Source organism: Dama dama, chromosome 18 (assembly GCF_033118175.1).
Source record: "Dama dama isolate Ldn47 chromosome 18, ASM3311817v1, whole genome shotgun sequence".
NCBI lineage: Eukaryota > Metazoa > Chordata > Mammalia > Artiodactyla > Cervidae > Dama > Dama dama.
This window is the reverse complement of record NC_083698.1, coordinates 59,401,759-59,425,974: the sequence shown is the minus strand read 5'-3', so window position 1 is coordinate 59,425,974 and position 24,216 is coordinate 59,401,759. Positions and strand designations below refer to the sequence as shown.

At 39.0% G+C, this 24,216-nt stretch overlaps 1 protein-coding gene and 1 long non-coding RNA gene across 4 annotated transcripts in view; one reads left to right on the top strand and one right to left on the bottom strand.

Annotated features, from left to right (window-relative positions):
* Positions 1–24,216, top strand: part of NPSR1 (neuropeptide S receptor 1) — a 147,261-nt gene that overhangs the window by 28,528 nt on the left and 94,517 nt on the right. For all 3 annotated transcript variants that reach the window (XM_061165382.1, XM_061165385.1, XM_061165383.1), the window contains exon 2: positions 1,391–1,523. In XM_061165382.1, the coding sequence (XP_061021365.1) occupies positions 1,391–1,523 (133 nt within the window). The remainder of the gene's footprint in view (positions 1–1,390; positions 1,524–24,216) is intronic.
* LOC133072291 (uncharacterized) lies at positions 15,874–22,242 on the bottom strand. Its single transcript, XR_009696683.1, has 5 exons — positions 21,588–22,242; positions 21,311–21,472; positions 18,705–18,821; positions 17,681–17,834; positions 15,874–16,166 (listed from the first exon to the last, which is right to left on the bottom strand). It is a non-coding gene; the product is annotated as an uncharacterized LOC133072291 (long non-coding RNA).

The window sequence follows — 24,216 nt, the reverse complement described above, 5'->3', positions numbered from 1 at the left end:
CCCATATTAGGTAGGGTAATCTGCTTTATTTAAAGCCAAGTGATTATAGATGTTAACCTTCACAACCACCCTACACTAGAGTTTGACCAAATAGCTGGGTCCTCTCGCCTGGCCAGGATACAATTTTATCACATACAATTTTATCATTATAAGGGATTTCTTCAGGCTCTTCTTTTTTTTATAAGATTTTTTTTAGTGTAGATTATTTTAAAAATCTTTATGGAATTTATTACAATTTCACTTCTGTTTCATGTTTTGGTTTTTTGGCTTCGAGGCATATAGGATCTTAGCCCCACTAACCAGGGATCAAACTTGCACCCCACACACAGGAAGGCAATGTCTCAACAACTCTACTGCCAGGGAAGTCCCTTCTTCAGGCTCTTCTTACTGTCTTCTCCAAATAGGAAAAACACTTTGCATCCTGGTCTTAGACGTGCACATTCTTATCAGGATTCCGCCCAGACATTTTGGGCTGAAGTCTCTCAGCTTCTGATCTCCGATTTGCCTCTGGGTCCCCTAGGGCCCTGTTCTCACCTACAGCGCGGCCCTCCCCAGTCCCTGTGTCCAGCCCATCCTGTTGCCTCTGTTTTTCTGGGCTTTGGACTTAAGATAGCTGAAAAATTCCATTAAAGGGAGAGTGGGAAACTTTTTATAAAGAACTTGACATTTTGAATGAGTAGCATTCCTACTTTTTTTTCACTTTTACTAATTATACATTTTCTCAGTGGAATTTTAATATTCCTGTATTATACAATTCGGTCAAAGGAAAAAGAGTAAGAAAACCCATAATCACACTACCCTAAAATAACCACTCTTAACATTCTAGTACACTTCAGTTCTTTTCCTACATGTATAATTTTGCAGAGTTGTAATCATACCCAATATATAATTTTATTATGTTTTTCATTTACCATTATATTATAAGCATTTTTAATGTTGCCACATAATCTTCAGGTCTGTCATTGTTAATAGCTACATAATAGTTCACTGAATTGAAGTGCTTTATTTACTTAACTATCCTGTTATCTTTAAACAATTTCAAATTTCTTCTTACAATAAATAGACACATCTTTGTGATTGTAGTGCTCTTTTTAACACCTAGAATTCTTTCACATAGGCTTAAAATTGCTTAGCCAAAGAATACTGTGCCTATATTTTTGTCTGCTGACATATATTTCCAAATAGATCTTTTTAATGGTTGCATCAATTTACACTGCTGCCACTGTAAATAAGGACCATTGTGTTTTTGTTCTCTTGAGAGCAGAGCTTTGACAGGTGGGGGACAGGAGACCAGGAGGAAGACATTTCAACAACAAAGCCTGAGCCTTGCTTTCTGTAAAGTACTAGGGTTCTCACTTACACTGGTTTTTTGTTGCTTTGTTTTTCACAGACTGAGCAGTTGATAACTCTGTGGGTCCTCTTTGTTTTCACCATTGTTGGAAATGCCATTGTGCTGTTCTCTACCTGGAGGAGGAAGAGGAAGTCAAGGATGACCTTTTTTGTGACTCAGCTGGCCATCACAGGTAAGCAACTGCAGGAGAAGAATAAGCTGAGTAGAGAATTCCAATGGCTCCTCACTATCAAGTATCTTACCAACAGAATTGGTGTATTACCAGTCCAAAACGCAGCTGCAGATTTGGGAATAATTTCTGTAGGGATATAAAACTCAAATTTGAATTTTTCTTTCAACAAGTTTAACATATTTAAATATTTATAAGATTCCATTATAAAAATAACTCTCTAAACAACAAAGTTGAGCATACCATTGTCAGTGCTACCAAAGGGTTCTACTTTCCTTATACACAGCTGCCTCTATGGTTCACTAAGGTAATATTATCATGTCATGCCATATGATGAACTTAAAGAATATACCCCAGAAAATGGACCAGAATTATCTTTACTCAGTAATAAATGTTAAGTCTTAAAGACTTTGCAGATTTAAGTCTGTGGGCATTGCTTTTGAAATGTAAGTGACATGCAACACCATTGCTGGGCATAGTACAAGGATCATATCCTAGATTTCGATGCTTAAGGGTGGATTTAGGGACTGGCTAGTACTGTTGACGGAGAAGGTAATGGCAACCCACTCCAGTGTTCTTGCCTGGAGAATCCCAGGGACGGGGAAGCCTGGTGGGCTGCCGTCTATGGGGTCACACAGAGTCAGACACAACTGAAGCGACTTAGCAGCAGCAGCAGCAGTACTGTTGAAAAGTGAATGCATCACACCTAGAAGGAGAATGATGAAATATTCTCAAGTTTAAAAATGATCTATGAAAGAAAGGCCCCCACATAGATGACTAGAGTCCAAATTGGTAGGGCTCATGTTCAAAAGGAAAACATAACTGAGAGAGTTTTATTCCACAGGCCAGAGAAGAGAGTGGGCAGATGGGATTCCTGGATGGTCCAGCCTAAGACAGCTGTGGAGTCCTGAGCTATGGGAACCAGATAGCTGTCATATGCTTTTAATTTGAATCTTAGTGAGGGCAAATGCAAAAAAAAAAAAGTTTCATAAGTGTTAAGTGCTAACAAGGAGCAAGGGTAAATGACTGCTAGGAAGGGCTGTTAGGTACATTCAACCTCTTCTGTGCTTTTAGTTGCAGTAACGGCCGTGAGAGTTCCTGGGAATTTGGTCTTAAATTCCAATATGTGAAACATATGATGCTGTATCTTACAAAAAACCTTGGCTATACCTTGTTGATATCCTGAAATTCCCCTCTTCCTCTTTAACAAAGTGTAGGAGGCTCTTCTGCTTGGGTTGGGCTACGGTGTCCAGGGTGAAGAACAAGGGCGCTATTGAGAAACATGGAGATGGAAGAGGAACCCACCGAGTAACAAAAGTGGGACTTGTGATGAAAGAAATTCCTTCAATCTTTCCTATAAAGAGAAGCCCCATTTTTCACTAGGAGTAGAGTGTAGGAGGGAGCTTCCCAGGTAGCCCTAGTGGCAAAGAACCTGCTTGCTGATACAGGAGACATAAGAGATGCACTTTCAATCCCTGGGTCAGGAAGATCCCCTGGAGAAGGGCATGGCAACCCACTCCATTTTTCTTGCCTGGAGGATCCCAAGGACAGAGGAGCCAGGCAGGCTATAGTCCATAGGGTTGCAAAAAGTCAGATGTGACTGGAGTGACTTAGCATGCATGCAAATGGTAGGAGTAAAGGGTAATTAGAATCATCTGTTGATAGTAAATGTAAAATTCTTAGATGAGGTTATAATAACTTACTTTCACCATATTTTTTTCAGTTTCAGTGCTATAACATTCTATGAAACCATATATTCTTTTAGAGTGTAAGAATTTAGAGGCGGTAAGGATATCAGCTTAGAATTTAAAGCGTTGTCAAGAATAATAATAAATGAACAACTACAATCTCACCATCTATTTTCAAAAAGAAGAGTTGTGTGTTTTACTGAAATCCATAGTCTGCCATGTTAACCTGGGCTTAATTTCTCATGAGTGTTCTAGATAGTCTGTTTTTTATTTGTTAATTCCCTATGGAAAAACTCAAGGAGTCAGATCAGGAGCATTTCAAGTGAAGAATTCTTGGAGAGAGCAACTTTGCCTAGTGTCTGAGAATGGGCTAACTTCTTATGTAAGATGTTAAATTTTCTTCACTCACGTTTCACCTTAATCTCAGATCCTGTAGTAAGGGATTTGAGAATACATATCAGAGTATTCAGTAGCACATATGAAAAGGTTGCTTCAATATCAGCTGCAGGATCTTACACTTTGAGATTCATATAAATTTGACTTGAGTCTCCTATTTTATGTTAATGGCTTCCCCAAGATTTCTTCAAATTTCCTAGACTTTATATTTTCACTTGTCACTTCTGGTTCTCACTTGCTATCTCTGCAGAACTCTTGTTCTCTTTTACAAGCATCTCACTTTCCCTAATTAGTCTTTCTTTTTTAAAGCCAGACTGACCCTAACAAGGCACTCAGCTCTCTTTTCCTTTATTTTCTTTAAAAATTATACACAGAAAATTAACTTTCTAGGTTTAAAAGACTTTGCCAAATGTTTCTGGCAACAGAGAGAGACTGCATTATAACAAAGAAAATATATTAAAGTTGAATATATTTTTAAAATTTTCAGATACCACCAGCTGTCTTAGACTCTCCAGTGTTGTTTATAGGATGACTAAATTTTTCACATGAACATATTCTTAAATCATCAGATTCAACCAACATCATCAGTGACAGACATATTTGGAAAACAAAATTCAGAGACATTTTTATACCTGGCTCTTCTAATTGAGAAAAGTAAATGCTAACAATTATTATTTGGTAAGGCAATATTCTTAAATATTCAAAATTCTTAAAGAGATGGGAATACCAGACCACCTGAACTGCCTCCTAAGAAGTCTGTTTGCAGGTCAAGAAGCAACAGTTAGAACTGAACATGGAGCAATAGACTGGTTCCAAATCAGGAAAGGAGTACATCAAGGCTGTATTTTGTCACCCTGCTCATTTAACTTACATGCAGAGTACATCATGCAAAATGCTGGGCTGGATGAAGCACAAGCTGGAATCAAGATTGCCAGGAGAAATATCAATAACCTCAGATATGCAGATGACACCACCCTTATGGAAGAAAGCAAAGAACTAAAGAACCTCTTGATGAAAGTGAAAGAGGAGAGTAGAAAAGTCGGCTTAAAACTCAACATTCAGAAAACTAAGATCATGGCATCCAGTCCCATCACTTCATGGCAAATAGATGGGGAAACAATGGAAACAGTGACAGACTTTATTTCAGGGGCTCCAAAATCACTGCAGATTGTGACTGCCGCGATGAAATTAAAAGACACTTGTTCCTTGGAAGAAAAGTTATGGCCAACCTAGACAGCATATTATAAAGCAGAGACATTACTTTGCCAACAAAGGTCTGTCTAGTCAAAGCTATGACTTTTCCCGTAGTCATGTATGGATGTGAGAGATGGATTTTAAAGAAAGCTGAATACCGAAGAATTGATTCTTTTGAACTGTGGTGTTGGAGAAGACTCTTGAAGGTCCCTTGGACAGCAAGGAGATCCAACCAGTCCATTCTAAAGGAAATCAATCCTGAATATTCACTCGGAGTATTGATGCTGAAGCTGAAGCTCCGATACTTTGGCCACCTGATGCAAAGAACTGACTCATTAGAAAAGCCCCTGATGCTGGGAAAGACTGAAGACAGGAGAAGGGGATGACAGAGGATGAGAAGGTTGGATGGCATCACCAACTCAATGGATGTGAGTTTGAATAGGCTCTGGGAGTTGGTGATGGTCAGGGAAGCCTATCATGCTGCAGTCCATGGGGTCACAAAGAATTGGACATGACTAAGTGACTGAACTGAAAGCAATATTAATACTCTTCATTAAATAATATTGTCCGTTATGACTCTCCTGACAAAAGCCTCCTACTTACAGTGATTCTTTGAGGAACCTTTTGATTTCCACTTGGTCTCTGATTTACTTAGTTGGTGAATCAGTTGGAATTAGATTCAGCTGAATATAAAATCCAGATAAAGGTGGCTTAAGTCTACAAGGATTTATTTTCATCTTATGTAAAGAATTCTGGAGGTAGGCAGTCCTGGGCTCATATTTGTATTTCCTTATCACTGGAAACTCAGGCTTCTCCATATTTCTACTCTATTAAAGAACCTTGAGTTCAACCTCAAGGTCAGCTCATGGTATATGGCTCATGGTCAGTTGTTGGTTCAAGATGGCTGCTTGAACTCCTGCCATCATTCCCAGATTCCAGTCAACAGAAAGGCAGAGAGGGGAAAGGACAAGAGGGGCTCATGCCCCACCACCTGTCCTCTTAGCTGGCATTCCTAGGATTCCCACTCATTACTTTTTGCTTTCATTTTATTTGCCATCTCTAACTAAAGAGAAGCTGGTAAATGTTTTTGGTTTTTTGTTCATTTGTTTTTAACCCATTGGCCAGAATAAAATCATTTCTCTTCCTAAGAGAGAACAGAAATAAGTAGCAGTCTCAGGCATAGCTTGTCTTCTGTACTTTAGTTTCCTTCAAGAAAGAGAAGTTTAGACAGTGAATCCTGTTTGACCACCCATTTCCCTGCTTTGAAGATACTTCTACCAGATGCTGTGCTTTCTTCTTCAGACCCCATATCTTGGCAAGTAGTACTTTTCATGTTGTCCAAACACTGCAGTGATCCATTGAATGACTGTACATTAAGTAGATAAATTCCTATTGTTGACTATTTACATGAAAGAAGTGAAAGTGTTAGACACTCAGTCATGTCTGACACTTTGAGAACCATGGACTGTATAACCCACCAGGTTCCTCCAGGCAAGAATACTGGAATTCAATTCCTCCTGAAATTCTCCAGGCAAGAATACTGGAGTGGGTTGCCATTTCTTTCTCCAAGGTATCTTCCTGATCCAGGAATCGAACCCCAGTCTCTGTAAAGAATCTTGTAGGCAGATTCTTTACCAGTGGAGTTATAAGAGAAGCCTGCCCTCCATTTATAGCTACTATCATCAATTCTGCAATGAATATTCTCACAATTAAATCTGACACGCATTCTTTATTATTCGCTTAAGCAAATTTATAGACATGAACTTAGTGCATCAAAGGAAGACACTTTTGTGACTTTCAAATTGGCCAATGTCTTTTTAGGTCACCCAGGCTAAAAGGTGACAAAAAATGGCATGTGACAAACCTTCCAGAAGCCACCAACACAGATCCACACTGAGTCTTATTTTTCAAAGATCCTGAAAACAGAGGTCTTCAGTTCAGTTCAGTTCAGTTGATCAGTCGTGTCTGACTCTTTGTGACCCCATGTACATGCCCAGCTTCCCTGTCCATTACCAACTCCCAGAACTTGCTCAAACTCATGTCTATTGCATCAGTGATGCCATGCAACCATCTCATCCTCTGTCATCCGCTTCTCCTCTGCTTAAAATCTCTCCCAGCATGAGGGTCTTTTCTAATGAGTCAGTTCTTCACATCAGGTGGCCAAAGTATTGGAGTTTCAGCTTCAACATCAGTCCTTCCAATGAATATTCAGGACTGATTTTCTTTAGGATGGACTGGTTGGATCTCCTTGCTGTCCAAGGAGATGTCATGCGACAAAGACTCTCAAGAGTCTTCTCCAACACCACAGTTCAAAAGAATCAATTCTTCGGTACTCCAACTCTCACATCCATACATGACTACAGAAAAAAACATAGCTTTGACTAGACAGACCTTTGTTGGCAAAGTAATGTCTCTGCTTTTTAGTATCCTGTCTAGGTTGGTCATAACTTTTCTTCCAAGGAGCAAGTGTCTTTTAATTTTATGGCTGCAGTCATCATCTGCAGTGATTTTGGAGCCCCCTAAATTAAAGTCTGTCACTGTTTCCATTGTTTCCCCATCTATTTGCCTTGAAATGATGGGACCGGATGCCATGATCTTAGTTTTCTGAATGATGAGTTTTAAGCCGACTTTTCTACTCTCCTCTTTCACTTTCATTAAGAGGCTCTTTAGTTCTTCGCTTTCTTCCATAAGGGTGGTGTCATCTGCATATCTGAGGTTATTGATATTTCTCCTGGCAATCTTGATTCCAGCTTGTGCTTCATCCAGCCTGGCATTCCCATGATGTACTCTGCATATAAGCTAAATAAGCAGGGTGACAATATGCAGCCTTGACGTACTCCTTTCCCAATTTGGAACCAATCCATTGTTCCACATCTGGTTCTAACTGTTGCTTCTTGACTTGCATACAGATTTCTCAGGAGACAGGTCAGGTGGTCTGGTATTCCCATATCTTTAAGAATTTTCCACAGTTTGTTGTGGTCCACACAGTCAAAAGCTTTGGCGTAGTCAATAAGGCAGAAGTAGATGTTTTTCTGGAACTCTCTTGCTTTTTCTATGATCCAACGGCTATTGGCAATTTGATCCCTGGCAATTTTAGGTCACTCAGGCTAAAAGATGAGGGAAAATGTCATGTGACAAACATTCTAGAAGCCACCAGCACAGATCCACACAGAGTCTTATTTTTCAAAGATCCTGCAAACGGAAGCCTTATTTATTTGCAATAACATTAGGACATGATTAGTTCCTTGAGGGCATGAATTCTCTCTGTTCATCTGTTAACATTCAGTCCACACCTACTCAAATCTAATTTGCTTATTGTAAAAAGGAGCAGGGCTTCCCTGGTGGTTCAGTACTAAAGAATCTGCCTGCCAATGCAGAAGATACAGGTTTGATCCCTGGTCCAGGAAGATCCCACATGCTGTGGAGCAACTAAGTTCACAGCTATTGAGCCTGTGCTCTAAGGCCAGGAGCCACAACTACTGAGCCCATTGGCCTCCGCTACTACTGAAGTCCACATGACCTAGACAGAGCCCGTGCTCTGAAGCAAGAGAAGCCACAGCAATGACAAGCCCACCGCAACTAGAGAAGTAGCCACAACTCTCCACAACTAAAGAAAAGCCCAAGCAGCAGTGAAGACCCAGCACAGCCAAAAATAAATACATTTTAAAAAATCATTTCAAAAATAAAAAGGAACATTTTCTTCCCTCCTATCTAGTGTATCAGAGAAGGAGCCACATCTACTTGTCTTTCTTTTCCCCCACAGTCCCTATAGCAGCACTCATGTATTTGTGAAAACAAAGAACACATCATTTACATTTCAATGGAAGAATTGTTTTAGTTTTACACCCATATATTTCGATTCACTTCCTTCTTCTCCACATTTCTGATCCCTTCCAAAAAAAAAAAAAAACAAATTCTCTATATCTTCCATTAGAAATTTTGACTGTAGGATTTAGCCTTGAGAATGTAAGAAAATCAGAAGATCTTAAAGCTGCTATTTTGGCATATTCTGCAATTTTTAGCACATCCATTTTAACAATTTTCTGGATGAATTTAATGACTGTTTATATTTTATGAGCTAAAGTGCCAATTAAAATTTATTATTCATTTATCATCTTCAGGACTGACGTCTGTTTTATTCAAATGCCATAAAGAACGGGAGCTAATGAGAGTAACTCCCATTGAGTGTTCAACCAAGGAAAGATAGAAAACATGTTTTTTGGCATGTATTCAAATAACTTTCTTCTGATAAGACCAAATCTTCTCACATTGGTGGAAATTAGCTTTGCTTCAAAGCACTTTCTTGAGAGCAGCTTACCAATAAACTAAGGAATGTACCACCCTCAAAGGCTCCCTATTAATTATCTGACAGCAGAGAAAACTGAGAGGTTTAGCAAGGTGGGTGAGACCAGGAAGAGTGAGATGTTCAAGGTCATACATAGAGTTCACTACCACTTACAAAGCTGATTTCACTCACTGAGTTGCATACTCAGTTCATTATTTGAATTCTGCTCATTCATTTACTTTTGATATTGTTTTCAATTTTACTGAGATAAAACTGGCATAGACTATGTATAAGCTTAACACATTCAAAGTAATGATATATGATATGTATATATAACAATAAGTTCAGCTAACAACCATCACCTCACATAGTTACAATTTTGGGGGGAGGAAAGTCAAGAAATTTTAAAATCTACTCTCTAAGCAACTTTCAAATATACAATGCAGTATTGTTAACGACAGTCACCATGTTGTACATTACATCCCCAGAACTACTTCTTCTTACAAGTAGAAGTTGGTTCTCTTTGACCATCTTCACCCGTTTCCCCCAGTCCTCACCTCTGACAACCACCTATCTGTCCTCTGTTTCTATGAGTTCATGTGTTTTTTTCTCTTAGTTTCCACATACAGCGTTTGTCTTTCTCTGCCCTTTCACTTAGCATAATGCCTTCAAGATTCGTCTATACATTGTCATAAATGGGAGGATCTCCTCTTCATGGTTGAATAATATTTCATTGTGTATATATACCATGTACTCTTCTTTATAATATTTATTTATTTTTGGCTGAGGTCTTTTGTGGTTTGATGTGAATTTTAGGAATTTTTTCTATTTCTATGAAAAAATACCCTTGAAATATTGATATAGATTCCATTAAACCTATTGATTGTTTGGGGTAGTATGGACATTTTAATAATATTAAATCTTCCAATCCATGAAAGAGGTTATCTTTCCATTTCTTTGTGTCTTATTGAACTTCTTTAATCAATATCTTACAGCTTTCTGTGTGCAGATCTTTCACCTCCTTCATTAAATTTACTCATAACCATTTTATTGTTTTGAATGCTATTGAAATGGGATTGTTTCCTTTATGTCTTTTTCAGATAATTGTTAGTGCATAGAAAAGGAGTTGGCTTCTGTATGTTGATTTTATATCCTGCAAACCAAATCAGGCAAAAATAATGACTAAGCTCCCTAGCCAAATGGGGTCACCATCTGTGATCTTTGCTCTCATGCATGTGTGAAGAGAAATGCGGTCTGCCAAGACCTGAGCACTGGTTGCTGTGGCCCCACCCTCCTCCTCTGTTTGTTTCTGATCCACAGGAGTCAAACCCTACGGAGTTCCCCAGTGAGCCTTGTGAGGAGTGAGATCATAGTGGGCAGCCTGGGAAGCATCCTGACATTGGGGGAAGTGGACGCTCACTTTGGTATATTTCTTCCCCACTGGAGAAACTGTAGGCCCAGTAGGGCCCTCTCAGATGTGCTTGCCTGGGGGTGGGGCAATGCAGTCAGAGTGTAGTTCTTCCCATTACCCTTATAACAGGGTCCTTCTTGATCTCTGTGATTCAAGGGGCTATTTCACCTCACCTCTGTGTTCAGACATTTTCATAATCATGTCCTGTCTATGGACAGTGGCTAGTTGGTCTTCTTGTGAGGGGGACTGTAGTCAGGAATGATCTGTGTTGCCATTTTGATGACATTATTTGTAATCCTTCCCTTCTGTAGTGGAAATGCTTAAGACTATGGATAATTTTTCCTTAAATTCATACATTTCATGAATTAATTCTTACTGTTTTATTTTCCAAATATTTAGTGCTTTTTTATTTCCTCTTTCATTATGAAATAACCATTTCATAGGTTTCGATTATTTTTATCTTTAATTTTCAGATGACTATTTTTCTATAACATTTTGTATTGCCTTGCAGTCAGAGAGTATTTTTAGAAGAATTCTTGCTCTTTTGAAAAATATTTAATACATACTAAAAATTAGGACATGTCAACTTAAAAAAAGTAGTCACAACCTAAAAGTTAGAGTCATGTTTGATTTGGTGGGAGTTTTTAGGACTTCAAGCCCAGAGACAGCATCTCAAGTAATCCTGAGAGAACTGCTCTGAGGAGGCGAAGGGGAGAGCCAGGTTATTTAGAAGTTTTACAACAAAGAGCAGGTAGTCTTAACATCAAAAGATTATTGTTAATTAAAGAAAATCAGATATCCCAGGTTAAGGAATTTAGCACTTTTCTATGTAGGGGAAGATGCCAGAGTCTGAGCTTGCTGAAATCATTCCTTTCATATGCATCTCAGTTATCCTGGAGCCAGTATCCTGTGTTTTTCACATTCTGAGCTCCCTTGGGGCTCACCATAGGGATTGGCTGCAATCTGCTGGCTATTAGATAGCAGGTTGGAGAAGGAAATGGCAACCCATTCCAGTATTCTTGCCTGGAAAATCCCATGGACAGAGGAGCCTGACAGGCTACAGTCCATGGGTTCACAAAGAGTTGGACACGACTTAGCAACTGAGATGCACACAGATAGCAGGTATTCTTCTCCTTCCTGAATGCCCTTAGGACTCAACAGTTCACACTGAAGGGCTGGAATTGCTGATGATTGTGACATCCTTGTTTATTGATATGGCAGGAAATATTTCATTTCTCAGACTTAAATTTTTCATTTCATTTCATTTAATAATAATTAAAGTTGTGGAAATTTAAAAAAAAACCACCTAAATGAGAAAAAGCAATGATTGTTTATGGAGAGCTTAAATAGCAAGGGAGTCAATAATCGTCATTTGTGTTGGAAGACACTCAAAGATAAGCAAAAGAGTGGAATGCTTTGTAATGGAAAAAAACTTCAGGTATGCCTTGATTGGAGGCTGTTGGCACAGGAAGTGGTAGGCAGGCTAGCTAGAAGCATGGCATCAATGTGATTGGTTAACATTGTATATTTGGCTTTGTTCAGTTGGTTCTAAGTTGGAAGCAGAGGTGGTTATTAATTAGGGAAGCTGTCAGTTTTTAATCACGAGCTGGCTGTTTGGGGCAGATCACTACAGCAGTTATTATTTGGTTTTCCAAACAGGCTGCTATCGATAGTAGATTGGCTTTCTGAGTTGATCACTGCAAGTTGTGAACCAAAGTTCCATTTTTATATAGTCTGGTCATTGTCCATATGTATATTTAGTTTTTCAATATATTCTTTGTACTTATCTTTCTGAATTTTCTCTGGTTATCATCTTCAAATTTTCTCTATCTCCATATATGTACTTCTTGCCTATTCACTATGTCATGAGTGACTAAAAGCGCTGTTAAAAATGTTCATACTTTCTCTCATTTTCTCCCAGTATCTTTTAATCAATATTTACTTTATAAATTTTAGCATTCTGTTACTTGGTTCTTAAAGTCTCTTAATATATCTTTAAAACAGGTTTGAGTGCTTAATGTTACATGCACAAACACAATCCTTCTACTTTCATTTATTAACTTGCTTAAATTTTATTTATGTGATACTAATATTAAATGCATCTATTTAATTTTTATTGCATTCATTTTTCACACACTGGCTAAGCATTTTAATAAAAGCTCATTTAAAAAATATATTTATTATAAATGCCTCTGCTTTGTGACTACACTTGCAACAATTATCAACAAGTATTTCTATATTTGAATATTCAAAGATTATCAATAGTTGGCATCCCCATTCTTGGTTCCTTTATTTTGATAGAGCTTCCAATTTTCTGGAGTACTTTGAGTGCTTATTTTTTTCCCACTTCAGGATAGGATTCTCAAGAACCTGGCATTAATGAAAAAGACTTTCTCTTGCCTCCCAAAAATAAAAATATAGGTGAGGAAATGTTGAATTCACAACTCAAATCACCAAAGATGTTGCTCTATTGACTCCTGGCATTTCATGTTACAGAGAAGTATAAAGTCAGTCTGGAATTTCTTCCCTTATAGCTTATCAGATTTTTTTTCTTTTGAGTATTCATACTTTTACCTGTTGTATCTATTTATTGATCTGTTCTATCAGTTCTGCTTTTTGCCAAGTAAGCTCTTTTGATCTGCAGATTAAAGTGATTTCTAAGTTCATTTTATTTGTGTCTGAATATTGATTACCTTCCATTCGTTCTGATCTTATGTTCAGGAACACTATCCATATGTTAGGAACTATGGTCCTTTTCTCTCACCAATTATATATCTTGGTCCTATTCTTCCATATCTGGAAGAACTATGAAAACGTTTTCTAATGATTGATTTGATTTTGATTAGCAGTATAAAACTCTACTTTTTAATGTTTCTAAAGTCTTTTAAAAGTTGCTTTTCCTTTGAGCAGTTTCAAAACATTCCTTCTTTATATTATCTAGTGCCTTTTTATTGCTGTCAACTTCTCAACTTCTTTTTACAACTTACTTAATGACTTCTACTTCCCAGGTGGCTGGTGCTAGTGGTAAAGAACCCGCCTCCCAATGCAGGAAATATGAGACATGGCTTTGATCTCTGGGGTAAGAAGATTCCCTGGAGGAGGGCATGGCAACCCACTCCAGTATTCTTGCCTAGTGAATCCCATGGACAGAGGAGCCTGACAGGCTACAGTCCATGGGATGGCAAAGAGTTGGACATGACTGCAGCTACTTGGCACGCAATGTCTTCTTAGGTGGTGCTAGTGGTAAAGAAGCTGCCTGCCAATGCAGGAGATGTAAAAGACACAGGTCGGAAAAGACGTGGGTTCAATCCCTGGGTTGGGAAGATCCTCTGGAGGGGGAAATGGCATCCCACTCCAGCATTTTTGCCTGGAGAATCCATGGACAGAGGAGCCTGGTGGGGTACAGTCTATGGGGTCGAAAGAGTTGGACACAACTGAGCATCAGAGCACATCTTATTACCTCATCTTTCATCTTGCCACAATGTCAAAGTTTTTCTAAAATGTAATAAGAACACAAAACACTGCTTAAGATTTAAGTATGTTTCCTGAACTAAAGGGTTTTGTTTAAGGATTTTTTTCTGACATTTGTGTGTTCTTTTCTATTTAATGTTATAAAATTTCACTACTTTATGACTCACTCATTCCACTAAAAGTTGTTTGATTGGCTAACATCTGAATAAGTGCATGTCTTTCATTTAGATTATTCCTACAGTGGCTACACAATGCCATCATTGTTCCCTATTCTGAGAAGAGGTGGTCTATGTTTGTAAAGAAAACCAGTTTCTCTTGAGCAGGAAAAGAAGGTATTGCCTTATCACCTTGGGAATAATATAACTAAAAGGAATGAACACTTATCCCAGAAAATCTTTTTCTTCTTCAGAAAAATTCGGTTTCTTTTTGTTCTCTCCCTTTGCTCCTCAGTCATCACACTATGTAACCTGGAAAAGGCACTTCACCTCACTAAGCCTTCTGTTTTCTCAACTCTAAAATGAAGAAGCTATCTGCATGGGCTTAAGAGATCAGAAGTGATCTGGTTCTAGCAGTCTTGTGCTTCTAATTAGAAATTTGCAGTTGTAGAAATTGAGGGGATTTTTTTTTTACACCTTCAGATGTCTGCTGATTAAACAACTTTTGTCATAATAAGTACAGGTCACCTTTTTCAATTAGCTCTGTTGCTTAATAATGGTACTATCTGGCTCCTCATCCATATGGAAGGAAAATGGCCAATGGAATGTAGTAATAATAGTGATAATAAGAATGATTCATTCTTCTGTTGCTTGCTGCCTCACTGGGCTTCCCTGATCAACACACTACAGTCCCTTTGTGGCTTATTCTTTCATTCCTTCCTTTAGTCTTTAAACAACTATTATTAAACACTAATTATGTCATCATGAGAAACACTGAGCTGGAAGAAGCACAAGCTGGAATCAAGATTGCCGGGAGAAATATCAATAATCTCAGATATGCAGATGACACCACCCTTATGGCAGAAAGTGAAGAGGAACTAAAAAGCCTCTTGATGAAAGTGAAAGAGGAGAGTGAAAAAGTTGGCTTAAAGCTTAACATTCATAAAACTGAGATCATGGCATCTGATCCCATCACTTCATGGGAAATAGAAGGGGAGACAGTGGAAACAGTGTCAGACTTTATTTTTGGGGGCTCCAAAATGATTGCAGATGGTGATTGCTGCCATGAAATTAAAAGACGCTTACTCCTTGGAAGGAAAGTTATGACCAACCTGGACAGCATATTAAAAAGCAGAGACATTACTTTGTCAACAAAGGTCCATCTGGTCAAGGCTATGGTTTTTCCAGTGGTCATGTATGGATGTGAGAGTTGGACTGTGAGGAAAGCTGAGCGCCAAAAAACTGATGCTTTTGAACTGTGTTGTTGGAGAAGACTCTTGAGAGTCCCTTGGACTGCAAGGAGATCCAACCAGTTCATCCTAAAGGAGATCAGTCCTGAATATTCATTGGAAGGACTGACGCTGAAGCTGAAACTCCAGTACTTTGGCCACCTCACGCAAAGAGTTGACTCATTGGAAAAGACCCTGATGCTGGGACAGATTGAGGGCAGGAGGAGAATGGGATGACAGAGGATGAGATGGTTGGATGGCATCACCGACTCGATGGACATGGGTTTGAGTAAACTCCGGGAGTTTGTGGTGGACAGGGAGGCCTGGCGTGCTGCGATTCATGGGGTCGCAAAGAGTCAGACACGACTGAGCAACTGAACTGAACTGAACTGATGTCATCATAGTTAGTTGCAGATACCAAGGACACAGTGATGTATTTGGTTCAACTGTTTAAGTTACATTTGAAACAATAAAGCAAAAAAGGGGACAATTTTACTTTCATCATGTAAATTTCAGTAGCAGAATAAGTCTTGGGCTTGATTTTGCTTTAGCAACTCAGGAATGCCACTAAGGATGCTGTCTCTGACATTATAGAAGTCATTTCCTTCAGCCTTGTTCTTCATCTTAGTTATAGGATGCTGTATTCATTTGCTGGGGCTGCCATAACAATCACCACAGACTGGGTGGCTTAACAGAAATTTTTTTCTCACAGTTCTGAATGCTACAGGTCATGGATGAAAATATTGGCAAGTTTAGATTCTTCTGAGGGCTCTCTCCTTGAATTTGTGTCCATCTTCTTCTTTTGCCTTTTGTTGACCTAAAAACAAATAGACTGCTAGTTATTTCTCCAGGGAAAAAAATGGATTTATTCAGAATCAGCAAATAACTGCCATTCAAGATGTGCAAGTATGGCAAGCCATGTGCAAGTCCTCTCACAGGAAGGAGAGGAAAACTCTTTTAAAGAGGGGAAAGAGGGACTTCCCTGAAGGTCCAGTGGTTAACACTTTGCTTTCCAATGCAGGGAGTGTGGGTTCAATTCCTGGTCGGGGAGCTAAGAAATGTAGGAAGGCACCCTTCCCAGCAGTGCTTAGGAAACCCCTACATGCCCCTCACCAACCTGACAATCTATATGCTCACACACGAACTAATCAGTGTGAACAAGATACGCAATTAGTGATGAGCTCAGACTGAAGTCAAACGCCCCACTCCTAGGGATTCAGCTTTCCCCAAAGCACACTGGCTGGGATGTGATATTGGAACCAAAAGCTGAGTTCTTACTAAAAGAAGCAGATGTTGGAGAGAAACCTCAGAACAAATGGTAACGTGGAAATACAGAGTTTCTAATCCTCAGGAACTTCTATTTGGAGCGGGAGATTTTTTTCTCAGGACTGGGACGCTGGGTGGTTAATGCCTGGAATCACAGTAGGCAGAATTTATCTCTGTCTGAGAGTTGTGAGCCTTCTGAATATCTTTGAAGATTAAAAACATTAAAACACTGCCTGGCAAAAGTAAAATTTATGAAGTCATAAGTTAGCCTATTCCATTCAACTTAGGGGAACTTAGGTCAAATGAAGTGCCACTGTATGTTTCCCTGATATTCAAATAGAAGGGTGAGTGTGAGCATAAACCTTCAGGATGTTTAAAAATATTTCTTTCAACCTTATACCAGCCTTGTGAGATAAATATTTCCATTTTCCGGATGAGGATAACAAGGCTCAGAGAGGGTAAGTGTCCTGGGAAAGTCTTTGAATTCCCTCCCCCATAGTAACTCCACAGTGTAAGGACTCAAGAAAGAGGAACGTAGAGTTGCAGGTAGCTATTTTCTCCTAAAGGGGTTTGAAAGTCACCAAGCATCTGTTCAAGGGGCCATGCATTGAGGATCCCCAGAGCAGAGTGACTTAGTACACAGACAGGCACTGCAACTCTGCGCCTTGCAACCCTCTCTTTGGCTCAGATACTATTGGCTCCACTCTACATGAACTCAGCCAAAGATTTTAACATTAAGAATTGTTGCCTGTCTCTAAGTTTAATAATTAATGGAAGTTTTACAACTTTCAGTGACTTTTAACTCAACTTTCTTTGGCTTATTGCTTCTTGAGTAGTAACAATGTGATCATTGTTACACAGACAAAGGCTGGACATGATCTACAATCAACTTTTTCCTTCATAATAATATCATTGCATATTTCTGAATTCCCTAGCTTTACATACAATTGGGTCATTGTCTCAAAATTCAAGGAATCAATACTTGGATTTAAAATGTGTCCTTGTAGCATACTTTTTGGGCCAATCCAGTTCCCAGTGCTCTGACTTGTATTGCCAACCACTTACCTGACATGTCGAAAAATGCCCTTCTCCATGCACTGCTTTCCACGCCTCAGTTGATGCCAGCACATCTTTGCAGTCGCTTAGAACAAATAAGAAGTCATCCTAGACGTCTCTCTTTTTCTTACACCACACATCCAATTCATCAGAAAATTATCTGCTGTAATATATAAATATGTATGTGTGTGTGTGAGTCTGTGTGTATGTACTCAGCTGTATCCGACTCTTTGCAACCACATGGACTATAACCCTCCAGACTCCTCTGTCCATGGGATTTTGCAGGCAAGAATACTGGAATGGGGTGCCATTTCCTCCTCCAGGGGATATTCCCGACCCAGGGATCAAAGCAGTGTCTCCTTTGTCTCCTACATTGGCATATTCTTTACCACTGAGCCACCTGGGAAGCCCTTATAATTCAACCTCTTCTTGCCATCTCTATTGCTTCTACTCTATTCTGAGCTTTCACCATCTCCTAAAGAGATTACTTCAATAGCCTCCTGATAGGTCTTCCTGTTTATATAGCTGCTTCCTTTTAGTCCACACCAAGGCTGGCAAACTACAGTTGATAGGTCAAACTCTGTCAACCACTTGTTTTTGTAAACAAAGTTTTATTGCAACACAGTCCATTTGTCTATATATTGTCTATGGCTACTTATGTGCTAAAATAGTACAGAAATGAACACATTTGACAGATTGTATGGCCCAGAAAGCCTGAAGTATTTACTATCTGACCCTTTAAAGAGAAAGTTTTCTGGTCTCTGGAGTACCCTTGACTCTGCAATCTTGAAAGGTCATTTTGAAAGAAAAATCAGGTCAGGCAATGCTTTTGTTCACATCCCTCCTACAGCTCCCATTTTTACCAGGAGTAAAATCCAAAAAGCTTTACAAAGGCCTTTAAGGTAACATTACCCTCCCTGGCTTCGTCTACTGGTATCTCCCTCATTCACTCTGCTCCAGCATGAATCACCCCTTGCTATTCTTGAAAAATGCCCCACACAATCCTACCTCAGGGCCCTTGCATATGCTATACCTTCAGATTACAGAGCTCTTTCCCCAGACGTCTGCATGGCTCACTCTCTCATGTTCTTCAAATCGTTCCTCAAATACCAGTTTCTTGTGGGCTTCTAATTAATACAACCCATCAGCCCTATGTTGAAGGCAGAAGACGAGAGAAACAGAACATGATGGTTGGATGGCATCACGAATTCAATGGACATGAACTTGGGCAAGCTCTGGGAGATGGTGAGGGAAGCCTGGTATGCTGCAGTCCATAGGGTCGCAGAGAGTCAGACATGACTTGGCAACTGAACAACAACAACAAATCAGCCCTAAATACCAGAATTACTGAGACTTCCTCTCCGCTGTTCTAGTTTTCCTTCTTTTGCACAGCAATTGTTATATCCTACTATACTATAATTTACTTATGTATTGAGTTTATTATTTATTGTTTGTTTTATACTCCCTGAAATATAGGGCAAAGATTTATATTCTATAAGAACTCAGAAAAGGAACTGGACACAGAGTAGTCAGCTGATCAGTTTCAATTCGGTTCAGTCACTCAGTCATGTACGATTCTTTGTGACCCCATGGACTGCAGCACGCCAGGCTTCCCTGTTCATCACCAACTCCCAGAGTTTGCTCAAACTCATGTCCATCAAGTCAGTGATGCCATCCAATCATCTCATCCTCTGTTATCCCCTTCTCCTCCTGCCTTCAATCTTTCCCCACATCAGGGTCTTTTCTAATGAGTCACTTCTTCCTATCAGGTGGCCAAAGTATTGGAGCTTCAGCTTCAACATCAATATGCCTGATACATATTTGTTAAAGGATGAACAAATGAATAAATAAAAACTGAATATAAAATATTTATAGGTCCTAACACTCTGCTAAGCACTATGGAGAAATGTATACTCACACTCCCCAACATATGACATATTCCTTTATCTCAAGAATTTATTATCACATACAAAGTTGAAGGAATTCAGGAAAAGTATAATGGAATACATCAATTATTAGCACTAAAATGACTGAGTAGTATAGCCAAATGTACATAATATATTAGAATAAGAGAACAAAGTAGGACAGAGTTGTTTAGGAAGGCTTCTAGGAACATCATGAACCTCTTCCAGAAAAGTAGAGAGAATTAAACTGAATTAAGCAGTGGTAGCAGGAGGAACTCACAGAATTCCACACAAAGAGCATGGCATAAGCAAAGCCAGGGAAGTGGGAAAGAATACTCTTCACCATACCTGCTCCTCAGAAAATTATTAGTCAGCCCAGCTTAACAATCTAGAGTTGAAGTTTTTATCTTCCTCCATCAATCATCAATCCATGAATTAGTCAATGGGACACTGAGGAGCTTGGTCTCATCTGCCTGCAGGTCAGTGCAGGGAAGGCAAACTACAGAAGGGAACGTGGAACCTTCTGGAAGACACCTGCCCAGGTTTTGCTGGAAGAGTGCAGGTGAGGAGCATGCCTTTACTAGAGCATCTCGGCATATGCATGTAGGAAATTCTGATGGGCATTCACAAAGCCCCAAGCCCCAGACATGAAAGAGAGGGAGAGAAGGTTTCCTTTTAACAGTTAAATTTATGTAACCAGTCCACAATGGGAAAAGGCAGAGTCTTCTAGACCCACTGAAATAGTTACTTTGCTATAGTTTATTCAGTGGTATGCAATCCCCTAAATATATAATATGATAATATGATATACATGCTTATATATTAGATATATACATTATATTATATATATATAAATTTATGTAACTATATATATAATATATACAGAAATTATATAATTTTGCATAGCAATTGTTATATTCTACTATACACAGAAATATAGTTTATAATACATGAAAATATATTATACTATATGTTATATATACATATATATTATACCTATTTTTCTATATATCACATATCATATTACCTATATTCATATAGATATATAGATTTAAAGAGACTGACAATCTGAAATATTTTAATAAAAAGAGAAACTATGGAACTAGGAATGTACTACTGGTCAAAAGAGAGACGTGCTAGATCAGGTCACGAGCATGGTGTTCTGTCCTTTGAATCAAGGATATGTCCTCAGGTGTCACCATGACTATATATCCATTCAATCAATAAAGTTCATGGAACAGCTACCATGCAGCAGGCTTATGTTAAGTGCCAGGGATTGAGTGGTGAGCAAAAGAGTGCTCCAGGCTCTGTGGAACAGAAGTCTAGTGTGGGTGCAGATATTAAATACACACTTGTCTAGCAGGGTTTGAAGGGGTCTCCAAGACCAGCCACTAATTCTTGTTCTGATTATATGATCATGAAACTACCTTCTAATGACTACTTAAGTCTCTCAGAGAGACTGTTATCAGAGAACTGTGAGGTTTGGGGGAGATGGCTGCATATTGGAAGCCTAATTTGTGGACCTGCTATGCTGAGGACTAAACCATAGACCCTGGCAAATTCACCACAACAAAGTCATCCTGTGAGCTTTGTGGGGGCAAGCACACAGAGGCACTTTCCTGCTAGCTACATACCTCTGCTTTCAAGAGAAATGTTTTCTTGATCTTTCTTTTTTTATACATTTGCATTTTTTTCTCCTCTAAGTATTCCCCCAAATAAGCTTGTCTTGACTTACCTTGACTTCATTTTGCCAGATTGTCTGTTTTAATTCCATGTCATCTCTCGCTCTCTCCAGATTTTGCTTTGCATCACAGGGGAGAAGTCTGCATTTCCCAGAACTGTTTCTCCCAATTGCTTCCAGGTCACATTCTGCCACTGAGGGGTACAGATATGAGATCTGAAAGAGAATTGAGAAGGAGAAACCACTTTCTCCAGTGGCAGTTCAGCAAAAACACAAGAAGTCAAACAGGAGATTATCAGCAGTAGCTTCTAAGTGAGTTCTTAGAAAGTACCTGATTTCCTGGTGTTTCCAAAGATTCTTGAAGTTTGCCGAGTCCTGGTGAGCTCCTGCAAACTGCCTGCTTTGGTGCCAAGGAAAACTAAGATCATCTGTACTAGCTTTGTAGCTACTCAGGTGCTTTTTGGCTTAATGAACTCAAGCCAAAGCTTCCCTGAGCCCTCTTAAGTCTCATTCCCTGTATCTAAAACCTTTCCTACTTGGAATACCTAGAAAGGCTATTTTCTGACCAAACCTGAAAATTTTAGTAAGTTTGTGTGGAAAGAACTATTCCTAGTTATTTTGGCCCTCTCCTCAAGATCCTTAAATAAAACATACAATGGCCTGCCTTTAGAGAGAGGAAAGAAAACCACCGTGAATTACCTATTTCTCGATTCCACTATTAGTGACTACCATGCCCTTTGTACTTCCTAGATTGGAGCCTCAAAGACTAATCAGAAGCTTAAAAAGGAGTCCTCTGGCCAATAAGAGAAAAATCTTTGTATCTGGCCTGATGCTGGATAATTGAGAAGCTCTCCTTGGCCTGTGGGTCTTCTTAGTTGTGTTTTCAGGGTATGGCAAACAGGCTTGCTTGGCTAAGGAATAAGAACGCCATAGAAGAGTGAGTAGGTTTAAAATTATATGCAGTAGAATCACCTCATGGACTCCAAAACTAGTGGTTCTCAACATCCTGCAGATAATCAACTGCAAGAGCATTTACCAAAAAAAAAAAAAAAAAAAAAAAATCATGTCCTGACTCATACCAAAGTTTTGATTTAATAGATCTGGCTTCAAACCAAGGAATTAGTAGTTTTTCAAAGTTCTCAGATGATTTTAATATGCAGTCAGGGTTGAGAAACACTGAGATATCCATGAAATGCCCAACACAGATCCTGCTCAAGAAATGTTAGCTTTTTTCCTCTGCTGTCATCATCAGGAAATCTGAGACTTGAGCCCAGGCTTCTTGGCAGTGTCCCTTCCATTGCCCCACGGCAGCCCAGAAGTGTGGATATGACTATACAGCATACTCTTTGTCACTGGCTGAACATTCCAGTTAATGAGGACTTTGCAAAAGCATTGATGCCTGGTTCTATCCTGACCAGTTAAATCAGCACCTCTGGGGTGGGACCCACACCTCAGCATTATTATTAATTTTTCTACAAACATTTGCCACATGATCTGATCTCTATTTCCCCATTAGAATTTTTGTGTAGTTCTTTATGCCACTTCAGTTTCAACTGCTTGTTTATATTATCTAACCCACTGTACTGTGTACCCAAGGTCAAGGTGGATGTTTTGTTTCATAGTTTTTATACATTCTCTTTCTCCTTTCAGACCCACCAGAGTTCTAACATATTGTATATATTTAAGTAACACTAATTTAATTAATTGTCTGAGGCCAAGAATACCCATCTGAAACCCTCCAACTTCTCCAATCTACTTTTTCACTTACATTCCTTGCCATATTTTATTCTGTTGTCTTGTAATGTCTTGTTTGACCCTGTAGCTAAAATGATCTCTTCAAAATTCAACTCCATCAGTGAAGTTGGTTGGTGGGTATGCTAGTATATAGATAATGATATAATTAACATGCACGTTCAGTATAATGTTGTGTATGTGAGAAGGCACCTACAGTTTATAAATCTCTCCAGTGATTCAAAAATGCACCCAAGGTTAAGAATCACTGTTCTAAGAGTAGATTGAGACCAGACTACAGAAGCATCTGAGACCCAAGACAGGCTCTAGAAGTTGCAGTGAAATAAATTAAGGCACTGGGTCATCACTGAAGTCTTTGAGCAGAGGTACAACTGAACCAGAGATATTTTTAAGTGTATAAGCCAGAAGACAGCATATGGATATAAGAAGGAGAATTAGTTACTTCTGATTGGGTCTTTTATTCATTTCTCAAAGGACTTATGTAATCATCTGAGTTCTTTTCCAGTTTCCTCCCCTCTCTAATTATTTTTTCTCCCTGATAGCCTTATACTCATTTGAGCATCTGTCAAAGGGCCACGTTTCAGTATATTAATTCTTTTGCTGAATGTTACAGCTTGAAGTCCTATCTGCTAGTTTTGTTAAAATATAAATGATGGGGGGAAAAAAACCTTTACATTATCTAGGAGCATATCCATATGAGCAGCCTGACTCCATTAGCTGTTATCTGCAGCAGAGATGGATTATGAGTGGTCATGATCTTAAGGACACAGCTCTTTGCTGGCTGTTACAAAGAAGACCAGACTGGGCAAGAAAGGTACCTCCCTGATCAGTAACTACCATCACTGGTCCCCACAGGAAACAGAATTTCAATTGTCAGAACCATCCTGGTGGATCAATAGAATACAACTACGAATTTAATCATCTAGAAACCAAGGATAGAGTTTCACTTTTCTGAATGAATTTACATCTTTTAAAAGAGCTAGCACATTCACAGTTTTGCTAACACAGTCCTGTGATGTAGGGAGCAAATGCCCAAAAATATTCTAGAGAGAAGATAAGGAAGTGAGATTAAAACATCAGATGGAGCAACCTCTGGAAGCAAGGTGGAGCAACCCACCTTTAACCCCACTCCAAATTAAAATGTATGGAAGAAAAAACATATACTTTAAAAAATTACCAACTTATCTTAAAGGCAGAAGGTGAAACTT